We start from the raw sequence: 11,438 nt of genomic DNA, 5'->3' as shown, positions 1-11,438 counted from the left end.
ACTGGTTGGTGTATAAGCTCTCAGGTGGGCTTTCACCTTGTCCCCAAGACTGCTTCCAGTGGCCGGGACAGTCCCATCCCGTCCCCCCCCAGCGAAATTGTCTGCCTAAGGGACTGTTTGCCGTGGCAGGACGAGCTGTGTTGTAAGTCCCGGCCCTGGGGCTCAGGGCTGGCTTGTCCCAGCTGAGCCGTTCATGGGGAGCACGAGCTTTGGGTTGGAAAGCGCGGTGTGCAAGACTGCGCCAGCATCGCTTTGCGAAACACAGAGAGCCGTGCCCGGCTTTAGCCCAGCTGTGACAGCCTTGTCTCTGCTGCGAGGGGTCTCGTAGGAGGGGGTGGTGTGGCTCCAATCTGGCTCCCAGCAGCGCTGGGGCAGCGGAGTCCATGAGCTCCTCTGGCACCGCTTGGAACTGAAACATTAAAGCTTCCCGCAGGCCCTAACCAGCCCTCTGGGGAAGGGCAGCTCGGCTCGTGGTAGTGGTTGAACTGCTAGCACAAGTTAAGCTGCTGACAAGGCTCCCGTGATCCCCGGTGTCCTGCCTTTGGGTGAGCAAATTGCCGTGGGTCTCTGCCACCCACGGCGACAGCGTGGCTTTCCCAAGGGATCTCTTGTCGGCAGCGTGCTCGGATCACAGCAGTTAAGCGCAGGAGGTCCCCTGCTGCTGCCCACCTGCCTTCGTGGGGTGTTAGTGCTGGTGTGCAAGTCACCACCTGGAAGTGGTGTTGCTGCTATGGGAGTTGTGAACAGGAGTGCTTGCGTGTACTCAACTGTCTACTGCTCCCAACAGCTGTAGTCCCCAGTCGGGCACGGGGGCTGTGACACTTGGCCTGTGGGCTGGCACGTCCCAGTGACCTGCTAGCTGCTCCCGTTCTGCTAAAGATCAGGGTTGAAACTGGCTGTGAAGCTCTGCGTGATACTTGGTGTCTTTAACGGCTTGGATGGCACGGTGCAGCCTTGCTGGCAGAGATCATAACGCCCAAGTGTGGGCGGGAGGGAAGCAGTCTGGGATGTCCTCTGGGCACTGCACTTGAAGGAAATATGTAGTAGTGACCCTGTGTGGCAGCAGCTAGGAATGCGAGCTGTTTGGTCCCCCGGCCTCCATTCCTCAGTGTCAATGACCTCTTGTTTATGTGGTTTTAATCCTCTTACAGAGCAAGCCCGCGCCACCAAAAAGGGAATCTCTCCTTCCTGTGAGCAGCACTTCCAAAGAAAATGGGGTTCGTGTAGAGCAAGATGATCAGGACTTATTTGCAGGTGAGTCTGTATCTACTGGGTGTTTACTGGGGTTTTCTGAGCTCTAAGCCTGGAGTGATCTGCTTTGTATCCGTGACCAATGCGTCCTGCTTATTCTGAACTATCACAGGTCCTTATCTCAAACTCGTGTTCCAGTCTGTTCTGGAAGCACTAAGCTCTGGTGGTGTTTTTTGGGAACACCAAAGTAGCCTCCTCCAGGTCTCTGGCATAATCGTGGAGGAGGATTAACTGTTTGGAAGCTGAAGAGGATTAAAATGGGGTTTGCTTTGGTTTTGTTGCCTCAAAATGTAAGGTGGCGAGTGTCTTCTCAGAGTTAAAAGACTTCTGTTCTCTACATTCTCCTCCCTCCATGCAGGGGGAGGAAGCATCTCTAGTAGAGAGATGGCTGTTCCCAAGGAACAGGAAACACAATACCCCTCAGCAGGGGAAAACGAAGAGGGTCAGACCTTCCTCAGCCCTGGCATGGTGGCACACCACTGACAGAGGCATCTGAGAGTCAATTCTGGAGACACCCACTAATTGATGGAAGTTTTTACTTCCTCTGGGTGGAGAAGTGTACTGGGAAGAAGCCTACCTTCCAGATGGCCTACGTGCCATGTGAAAAATCCAGCTTGGCTTTAGCTGTTGTAGTGTGTGGCTCCTCTAGCACACAGCAAGGGGGTGATGCCTGGCTCCTTCTAGAATAAGAAGTTCATTGGATTAAGTTAATATTCTCCAGCAGGATTGATCAAATGCTCTTACTGCAGTGAAGATGCGTTAAGTCATGCTCTTCCCAATGCTTGCAGGTCTTCTCCCTATGGATTATTTTTTTTTTGCTAATTAAGACTATTGTTACTCTCTAGATCCCATGAACCTCTCGAAGAACGTTGAAATTACCTTTCCAGAAACCCAAGATAGAGAGGCTGACCCTTGCAAACTTCTCTTGACAGATGCCACTGTAGAGTTGTCTTTAGACAGCACGCAAAACAACCAGAAGAAGGAACTGGCCAAAGCATCCAATCCTGTCCCCTCATTAGAAGTAGCTGCAAGCTCCTCTTCTAGAAACCCTCCAAAGAGCTATGAGGAGGTGAGAACTGCTCTGAGCTTTCCAACTTGCCCTGCTGGTTTCAAACTGTAATTGGCAGGAACCTGTCTGCTTACTTAGTTGTAAACACGCATCTTAAATGATGCAATTAACGTAATTTCCCTATGGGATGCCCTGGCTTGTATCTCAGGCCAGTATCAGTCTGGGACTGATAAGGCTGAAGTGGGGTTCAGGTCAGCCTGACAGCATTCTTGCTGGTGTGGTGGTGCAGACTGCGTCCAAAACTTGAAATGGCAAGCGGCTGGTCTGGTCCTGAGGGTCCGAGCTCTGACTCGGAGCTCTAGCACGCTGTATTGCTGCAGATGGATGGGGCAAGCTGCTCTCGTCCGTGTTGTTAAAAGAAGCGGTCTCCTGGCTGAGGTGAGAGCACAGGGTCCTCAAGCGGAGCTCGTGTTCTGGTTGTGAAGCCCAGTTAATCAGGTGGTACTTGGCCTAAATCTGGGTTTTCCCCTTAGAGAGGCTGAAACTATTTTGGAGACAAGGAAAGTGCGCCTTTTCTGCCCCAAACACCCCTGAGGTCATGAGGACTGACTCTGCAGTGCTGTCAGGAGTAGCGTTTCAGGTTGGCTTCAGACTGGCTTAAGTGAAGGAGCGATGCAGAACAAGGCCGGGGTGCTGAGCCGGTCACTGAACCGATAAGCTGTCGCCTTCCTGTTCATACACCAAAGGCCGTTTGAGGCCAGTGTCTGTTCTGCTTTGCTCAGTCCTTTAATACCGTTCCACTAACGAGGTGCTGCAATGCTTGCTAAGCAAGCGTGAAGCCTCTGTGGTCTGTCAGAGGCTGTACTGCCGGTACAGCCGCCCACTGGCCTTTAGCAAAGCAGGGTGTGATGGAAAGACCCGTTCAGGCTGGGTCTGCCAGTTGCTGTCCTGGCTTTCCATCCCCGTGTGTTGTACGCTGTTTCAGATGAGAACCGAAATCTCGACGTAAAAGAGCCCAAAGGGAACTCTCTTTGCACAGAGCTGAGGCTGGAGTCCGCAGTTTTGCCTTGGGGCTGAGCGGTTTGTACGTGGGTCTGTGCAGGTACCAGTGTCGTGAAGACAAACCCAGTTTAGGATGCTCGAAACAAGTAGCCCGGATGCAAGTGAGAAGCTCAGGGGCTTTATAGAATGGCCTTGGCCAGACTGAAGTGCCAAAGATGCCTTGACAGTGTGACAAGCTCACTGTAATGCACGGGACTTTGTGTTTTGGGGCGGTTTGAAGCCTGGCTTTTTAGTTTTAACTTGCTGTCCTCGTGTGCTTTTTCTCCAAACAGCTGGAAGAAGAGGAACAGGAAGACAAATTTGAACTGACTGTAGGAGTGAGTGACCCAGAGAAAGTTGGTGAGTTAACGTCCCGTCCTGCTGCGTGGTGACGTGCAGTCAGACAAGCTAGGCTTGGCTGTAGGACTGAACGCAGCCATCGCCTCCACGTGCCACAGCTCCGGCTTTCGAGCTATCTCTGCAAGCGCAAACTTGATCCTGGCGTAACTTCTCCAAGACTTCTTCCAACATCTAGAAGAAACGGAGCTACGCCAAGCAAAATGACTAGGTCACACAAACGAGTGAGGCAGAAGCAGGTTTTGGAAAGCCAAGGACCTCAAAGGCGGGGAGCCAGGAGCGGGTTTTTTGGGAGGGTGAAACGTGATGCTTGCAGTAGCAGAGCTTGGTGTCTGGAGCTGTGGTGACCAGCTTGGCTCGACCTCCGGGCAGCACTGTCCTGTGTGCAGCTGGCAAGGGGGAGGCTAAACTGCCTTAACTTAAAACTAAGCGTATTATTCCATGCTCTGGCACCTCCCGTAGCAGCTGTGCTCGCCAGGGAAGCCGCTCTGGCTTCAAACTGAGAAGCAAGAGGGTTTCTCACTGTTGAAAGTGGGGGTCAGAGGAACTTGGCGAGCTGCGAGGCAGCCCCTGAGGTGCAGAGAACCCAAGGTAATGCCTGATCCCAGCCAGCGGAGCAGCCTCACGAGTGGCAGCTTGTTCTCGTTCCGTGCCTTGTGATCTCCAGAGCTGGGAGGTGCTCTGAGGAGGTATATTAGGTGTAGTGTCAGACCTCTGAGGATGCCCTTTGCTTGAACTACCAGGTGAACAAGGGGATTTCTGTGTTAACTGGAGAAAACTGCCTGTGATGTTTCGGAATCCAACCACATGCAGCCAGGGGCTGTCTGACTTGCGTCCTCTGAATAGACTGCTTCATGTGCTGTACAGCCACCGAATTGTTGCATGCTGAGCAGATGCGTGGAGTCAGCCCAAATGCTGTCGGTGTAACAAGCGGCCGATTGTCGGCGTTGGCTGCCTTAGGAAGTAAAAGGAGGACTAAAGCGGTCAGATCGGGGAAACGCCTGATGGGCAGGAGTCCAGGGTCTCGCGGTGAGATGCTGCCTGTGGTTCTGCATGAAGGTTTGGGGCTCTATCAAGCTGAAGATAGAACCACTGAGGCAGGCAAAGGCCGGGAGATCGCGGGAGCCTTGTGCTTTGCGTTCAGGTGATAGTGGAAAGCGCTGATCTTGTGATACTAATGCCTTGTTTCTGTTTTCCGTAGGGGATGGCATGAACGCGTACGTAGCCTACAAAGTGTCAACACAGGTATGGCTTAACTCATCGCTCCTGAGATGGGCTGCCATTATTTTTCCATGCTTGAAGGCAGCTGGAATGTCTGTTCTTACCCAAGCCAGTGGTGACCTAAATAGACAGGAGGTCTGAATGCCTTGTTACATGGATTCAGGAGTTATAATCCACCCCTACAGATCAAAGGATGTTTGAGAGGAGGCGGTCTCTCTTTTTTTTTTTTTCTGACATCTGTTAGGGAGAGCTCCAGACACTGGGGCTGTTGCTAATGGTTTTGTGCCGATGGTCGCATCAGATTAAGCTGACCTGAACTTGGCTCTTGCTGAAGAGCTGCTGCTATAGCTTGTTTCATGTCAGGACCTGCTCTCCTGGCTTAGTCACAAGAAATTGAGCCTCCTGCAGCTGCTGCCCTGCTTGGAGCCTTGGGGTGCTGCTCTGAGCTCTGCGAAGAGTTGTCCCTAGCTGTCTGTACAGCAGCCGCTGGGCACCATGTGGTCCAAAGCTGATGGTGTGTGAAGGGGACGAGGGGACTGGTTAGCCTCCGCTCCTGCTCTGCAAACACCGTCAAAAGCCACTGATGGCCCTTGTAGTCTTAAGGTGATAAAGCCTGACCTGACAGCGGTCCCTGTTCCCGTGGGGAGCGGGGATGATGGGATTAGGCAATGGGCAGGGCTTACCGAGCAGCATGCAGCCGCGGTAACAGCTGCTCTGTTATTTAGTGGCATTAATACTGCTGCTGGGTCCAAGGAGACCTGTTAGGAGGTAAGTTGCTGAAAACCCAGGCCCGAGCTTGCTCTGTTCAGCCATGCCTGTTGCTCCGATCTCACAGAGCTCAAGCTGTCCCACGTCATCCCCAGAAGTGACAGCAGGTAGAGCGAGCAAGGCTTTGTGCGGGCAGGGGCAAGCTTCCCCGGGTGAGTCTGACACGAGTCTCGTCTCTTCCCCCAGACGAGCATGCCCATGTTCAGGAGCAAGCAGTTTTCAGTGAAAAGGAGGTTCAGTGACTTTCTGGGTCTCTATGAGAAGTTGTCGGAGAAGCATGCCCAAAATGGGTTCATCGTTCCTCCGCCACCCGAGAAGAGTCTCATAGGTGAGTGGTGGAGGTTCAGAGCAATAGAGCTGGTCCTTCTGCTGGTGAGCTTTGCGGCTGAAGGATGGGCCTGTCTGCGGTCTCAAAGCTTAGAGAGGGAAGCTGCGGAGCAGCCGTGGGAAGCGGGTGTGGAAAACAATCTGGGTTCCGTGGTACAGACAAAACTCTGGTTCCGTACTTGGAGCTCCGGGCTTAAAGCCTTGTTGGAATTCGCAGATGCCTCTGCATCTGCTTGACGTAGAGTAAAAGCTCATCCTCTGCGCTGTCGCTGAATTGCTGTTCACTTGAGTCCAGACCTGTAACCCTTCTTTCTGGCCTTGCCTGGCATCGCTCTGCCTCTTTTCTGGCTGTCGACTTCTGCTAGATGTTAGGCATAAGCAGATTTTAAATTTCCGAGTAGCTCTTGCTGATGCAATATCTAATTCCTCTTGTAAAACGCCTCTCCTGCCGTCACCCTGACGGTCTGTACTTTGTAACAGACCGTGCTACCTTGTGCGTTGAGTTTGAAGCAGCTCGTTAATTGTGTCTTCCTTCTGCGTTAGGAATGACCAAAGTGAAAGTTGGGAAGGAAGACTCCTCCTCTGCAGAGTTCCTAGAAAAAAGACGGGCTGCTCTAGAGAGGTACAGACCCCAACAGCTATCCCCTCGTGCCTGAACCAAGCAAGGGACCTCTGAAAGGTCAGACTGGCTGCACTCTCCTCCCTACGTGAGAAAAGCCGTCTGCTTCTAGGTTTACAGCAAACCTGGAGGCTGCTGAAGAGTTGTAACTGCAGAGAGTTGCTTTGCCGCTGTAAAACGATCTCAAAAAAGCTTCAGAAGCCTCCGCTGGTGTTTGGTGCAAATCTGGCCAAACTCCCCTGATGAGGCAGGGAGAGAACTGGGCTGTCTCAGGAGCCCAAAACCAGGGACGTTAAGTAATTGTACAAACAGTGCGGATCAGGTGAGAAACAACTCTACCTCTGTGTAACTTGGACCCAAACTACGCAGCCACAGGTGGCCTTTGCTCCGCCGCCTCTGTTGACTGTTGTAGTTGGCACTGGGGTGCTGATCTCCCCCCGCCCCGCCTCCAGCTTCAGCCGTTAAAAGCGGTGTCAGTAAAGATGTAACGCTAAATCTTGATCACTTGACGTATCAAGTAACTTTCTTGCAGTAGCCAAGTGCTAATCCAAAGGTCTGGCAGGTCTGGTCTCGCGGGCTAGTCTCACTAGAGTCCACAAGGAGGTAGGACTCTTGGTGGGTGGATGAGAACAGCTTGTTGGACCTGACTTCTAGCTACCGAACTGCCATTTCGGAGTAAATAACAAGCACGGTGCGGTTGACCTGCGCACGCTGCAGCTCGCTGTGGTGGCTCGGAGCCAGGTTTGCTACAACCCAAGCGACTCTTTGGTGCGTTCCTCTCCACAGGTACCTACGGAGAGTGGTGAGCCATCCCACAATGCTGCAGGACCCCGACGTCAGGGAGTTCTTGGAAAAGGAGGAGGTCAGTAGCGTGGAATAACGTAGCTACAAGTACCTTTGAAGTACAGAAGGAAGCAGCACACAAGCAGTTAATGAAACATCGTGCTTCAAAGCTCAGCAAGAAGCAGGAGAACCCTGTAAGAGCTCTTAACCAGTGACGAGGAGAGCAGGACTCTCTTCTGTGTGTCAGTGCTTGTCTAAGCACGGCACAGTCATAACGAGCTCTGGCCTAGCTTGCTTACATCATGGTGGGGGCACACATTGAGAGCACGAGTAGTCTTTGTTCTCTGAAATCCATGATAGGAGCGTTGCCTGCTGTTTGGAGGCGAGGCGTGTCCCGTGCTGGCTTGGCCTGGTGCTCGGGTGTTAAGGGACTGCTGGTTCTGTACTGAACCGTGTGCCTGATGCGGTCCCTGCTTCTCCAAGGAGAGTATGACCATACCCAACCGCGTATCTGGCTTGGAGAAGTCAGAGTCTTAAAGAGGCTGAACCTGGGGGAAGCCCAGCCCTGAGTGATTCCAGCAGTAATGCTGTGCTGGAGGGCTCTGGTGTAGGAGCAGACGTCGCGGAAACACCTCACTTTGCTGCTGAGCAGATGCAGTTCTGTCTGGAAAATAATTGTGGCTGGTGTAGAGTATTTCCCAGCATCAAAGCACCGCGCTACTCTAGTGTCCCCTGGCAGTGCAAACTGCTACTGGCTTTTGGAGAGATGCTCTGAAGCGCTTCTACCTGCCTGTGTGACCTGTGGCAGCTTGGGCAGCCCTTAGTTGAGGGATTCAAGTAGCATGGCAGGTTCTCACAGATCTCTCTTCCCTTGGCGGTGCAGAACAGGTAGACCCCAGATACAGCGTAAGGTTTAGGAACTCCTCATTTGTTTGAAAACCACTCCAGTCCTGTTGTTTGAAGTACCGTACGGGCTTTGCCACCACTCAGGTGGTGTCTGGCTTATCCTTTGCAGTAGCTGTGAGCAGAAGACCTGCTGTCAAGGGACCCCCATGGGAGAACGATGCCACTGTGGTGGCCGCTCACTAAGCTGCTTTTATCTCCTTTTCTATTTGTTTATAGCTACCGAGAGCAGTGGGCACCCAGACCCTGAGTGGAGCAGGAATACTGAAGATGTTCAACAAAGCTACGGATGCCGTCAGTAAAATGACCATCAAAATGAATGAATCGGACATAGTAAGTATTAGGACACCTCTGGGCTGTCCTTGTCCTCGCTCTGGGGCTGCGCGCTCTCCCCAGCGCAAGCTTTGGGCGCGAGATGGAAGGAAAGCCCCGCAGCGATCCCATCTGTGGGAATCAGCTCTGGGTTTACCTGTTTCAGTGGTTTGAGGAGAAGCTGCAGGAGGTGGAGTGCGAGGACCAGCGGCTACGGAAGTTGCATGCTGTCGTCGAAACGCTCGTGAACCACAGGAAAGGTAACAAGCTTGGTACCGCTTGAGCTGTAGCTTGGCCCGAAACCGTTAAGCCTTGTGCGGTGCCTGACTGGAGGTCACCAGTGCACAGCTGTCCCGGGAGGCACTTCTGAGAAGATAGGACAGTGCTTCCTTACCGTAAAAGACTCCTGCTCTCTTCATCATGGGAGACAGAAGTAAAACAGTAATCCCACCTCTTCTGTCCCACCCTACAAGCTCAGGATGATGGTGTTGAAGTGAACCGGTGTCCTGTTGGATGAAGGCTGCTGTAGCAAACCCGAGCAGAGCTGATCTTATTACTAATTCCCAGCTGTCCTCTGGCAGGGAGCGAGGGTGGTTTTTGGTTTTTTTCCTTCTTCTGCACGTTTTGGCTGACTTCTGCAAAGCTGTGCCTGTCCTCCCACTCTGCTGCTTCCCTTCTCCTCCCCGGCTGGAGCTGCCAGCTCTGGCCGAGGTGGTGCTGGTTCTTCCAGCTGACGTCTCCTGGGGCTACGGAAAAGCAGCTCCTTGGGCTGAACTCTAGGCTGGGGCTTTACTTGTGGAGCACCCGGTGTAGCGAGGCCCATCGGTTGACTCTCTTATTCCGTTCACTTAGAGCTAGCGTTGAATACAGCCCAGTTTGCAAAGAGTCTGGCCATGCTGGGGAGCTCGGAGGACAACACGGCCCTGTCCCGGGCGCTGTCCCAGCTGGCTGAGGTGGAAGAGAAGATTGAGCAGCTGCACCAGGAACAGGCTAACAATGACTTCTTCCTCCTGGCCGAGCTCCTGGGAGACTACATCCGCCTCCTCTCAGTTGTAAGGGTAAGCACTCCTCTGGGGCAAGCTCGAGGCTACGCTGCTGGTCCTCGCACCCATCTCGGGCTTAGGTGTGCCAGGAGGCAGCTGGTCTTCTGAATTCAAGCACAGGGCATGTCATCTCTCCAGCCTCGTCCAATTTTGCATGCGTCGGAGTGGTTAGGTGGGAAACGGGATGTAGGTGAGGCCTGGCTGTGTTGCTGTTCTCCCAGGAGGATGTGGAGCAAGTTCGTGGCTCGTAGGTGGCCTCAACCCTTCCAGAGGCGAAGGCTGCGGCTACTGCGGTGGCTGTGAGCTGATAGCTCGTGATCGGGGTGTTGCAAATAGATGTGCCAAGCGCCTACTGGGGGAGAGCTTCAGGTCCATGCAGCCTGCCTGGGGCACTGGCCTCCTTGCTGGAGGCTGAAAGAAACCAGTCCCAAGTGAGCTGCAAGTCTGGCAGGCTGACTCGTTCCTGCCCCAAACGTGTCCTGCCTCTGAGCAGTCATTTCTGGAGGCTACAGAGGCCACAATGCAGCCTAGTGAGTAGGTACGAGCCTCCTTGGTCTGCCAGTCTGTACTGGGAGGTGCGGTGGGTGCTGCAGAGCAGGACCAAGATCTCCGCTAGCGCTGGAGGTAGTAAGACTTACCTGGGATGTTCTGGGAAGGAGCCCTAGCGTTGCCTCAGACTCTACCTGTCTTTTGGCTGCTCTGTCCTTCTGACCAGGCTATGGAACACTGCTTGCTGCTTTTCTGGCTCTTGCCCATGATCTGGCTGGATCGGGAGCCGAATGGGGTCTTCCTTGCTTGGGCTGGTGGCTTGCAGGCCTGCTAAAATCATCTGGTCTCCCGACAGATGTCCGTGAGCTGGTGCAGGAGCACGCTGTGTGGTCAGCAGGAGCTGTGGGCACTTAGCTTTGGAGGAGCTCGTGGTGGAGATCTGGGGTGGGACAGGGAAGGGTAGCTGCTTGTACTGGCCACTCTCAATGGCAGCACTGAACCCAGGCAGGCGGCAGGGCTTGGGGACAGGTTAGACGTCGTGTTTGGGATGCTGCCAGTTCAGTTGGTGGCCTCGGGCCTGTCCAGGCTTGTGCTGGACCACGCGTGTAGTTGGAGCTTTTCCAATGGCTCTCCTGCCAAACCCAAGCGCAGGTGGGCAGCCCTGTACTGAGGGAGGCCTCAAAGCTGCTCCTGAAGCATGAGTTGGTTGATGTTGCACCTTGGGCTCCCTTGGTAGTAGAGCAAGCCCACGTTCTGGTCTAGCTTTGGTTACACTGAGATGGGCTCAGGACCTCAATGGTGAAGCAGCTCTGTCACTAGCTGATGTCCCCATCGCCAAAGATGCGGTTGTCACTGTCAGCAGAGCTCCTTGCAGCTGCCCGCTGCTCCTGGTGTGTGGCAGTAGAGACAGAGCAGAGCTCAGTCTCTACCCCTTCCTTTCAGGGGGCCTTTGACCAGCGCATGAAGACCTGGCAGCGGTGGCAGGACGCTCAGACCATGCTGCAGAAGAAGAGGGAGATGGAGGCCAGGCTGCTGTGGGCCAACAAACCCGACAAGCTGCAGCAGGCCAAAGAGGAGATCTCGGAGGTAGGGAATGAGGAGTGCCGGCGTCTCTGCTCGGCTCCTTCCCTCCCTGCTCTGCTGCGAAGCAGTGAGAAGGGGACCTTTTGAGAAGGAGACCTTTTGAGCTGAAGGGACGGGTATCCATTGCCAAGGGATAAGCCAGCCTTGAGCAAGCCCCGCAGGAAGCCACGGAAGCTGCAGGAGGGGCTGCCCACGGTCCCACCTCCCGTGACTTACTTGCTGAGCTTGCCGC

General features: G+C 53.9%; 1 protein-coding gene across 1 annotated transcript in view; it reads left to right on the top strand.

The window, feature by feature from the left end:
• SNX1 (sorting nexin 1) overlaps positions 1-11,438 on the top strand; it is a 17,593-nt gene that overhangs the window by 4,839 nt on the left and 1,316 nt on the right. Inside the window, exons 2-12 of the mRNA XM_009895564.1 lie at positions 1,152-1,254; positions 2,184-2,320; positions 3,595-3,661; positions 4,860-4,903; positions 5,834-5,975; positions 6,518-6,596; positions 7,380-7,455; positions 8,499-8,612; positions 8,758-8,851; positions 9,444-9,649; positions 11,066-11,209. Of these exons, the coding sequence (XP_009893866.1) occupies positions 1,152-1,254; positions 2,184-2,320; positions 3,595-3,661; positions 4,860-4,903; positions 5,834-5,975; positions 6,518-6,596; positions 7,380-7,455; positions 8,499-8,612; positions 8,758-8,851; positions 9,444-9,649; positions 11,066-11,209 (1,206 nt within the window). The remainder of the gene's footprint in view (positions 1-1,151; positions 1,255-2,183; positions 2,321-3,594; positions 3,662-4,859; positions 4,904-5,833; positions 5,976-6,517; positions 6,597-7,379; positions 7,456-8,498; positions 8,613-8,757; positions 8,852-9,443; positions 9,650-11,065; positions 11,210-11,438) is intronic.

This window comes from Charadrius vociferus, unplaced genomic scaffold (assembly GCF_000708025.1).
Source record: "Charadrius vociferus isolate BGI_N301 unplaced genomic scaffold, ASM70802v2 scaffold132, whole genome shotgun sequence".
NCBI lineage: Eukaryota > Metazoa > Chordata > Aves > Charadriiformes > Charadriidae > Charadrius > Charadrius vociferus.
Note: the sequence above shows the minus strand (reverse complement) of the source record. Positions and strands in the feature narration are given on the sequence as shown.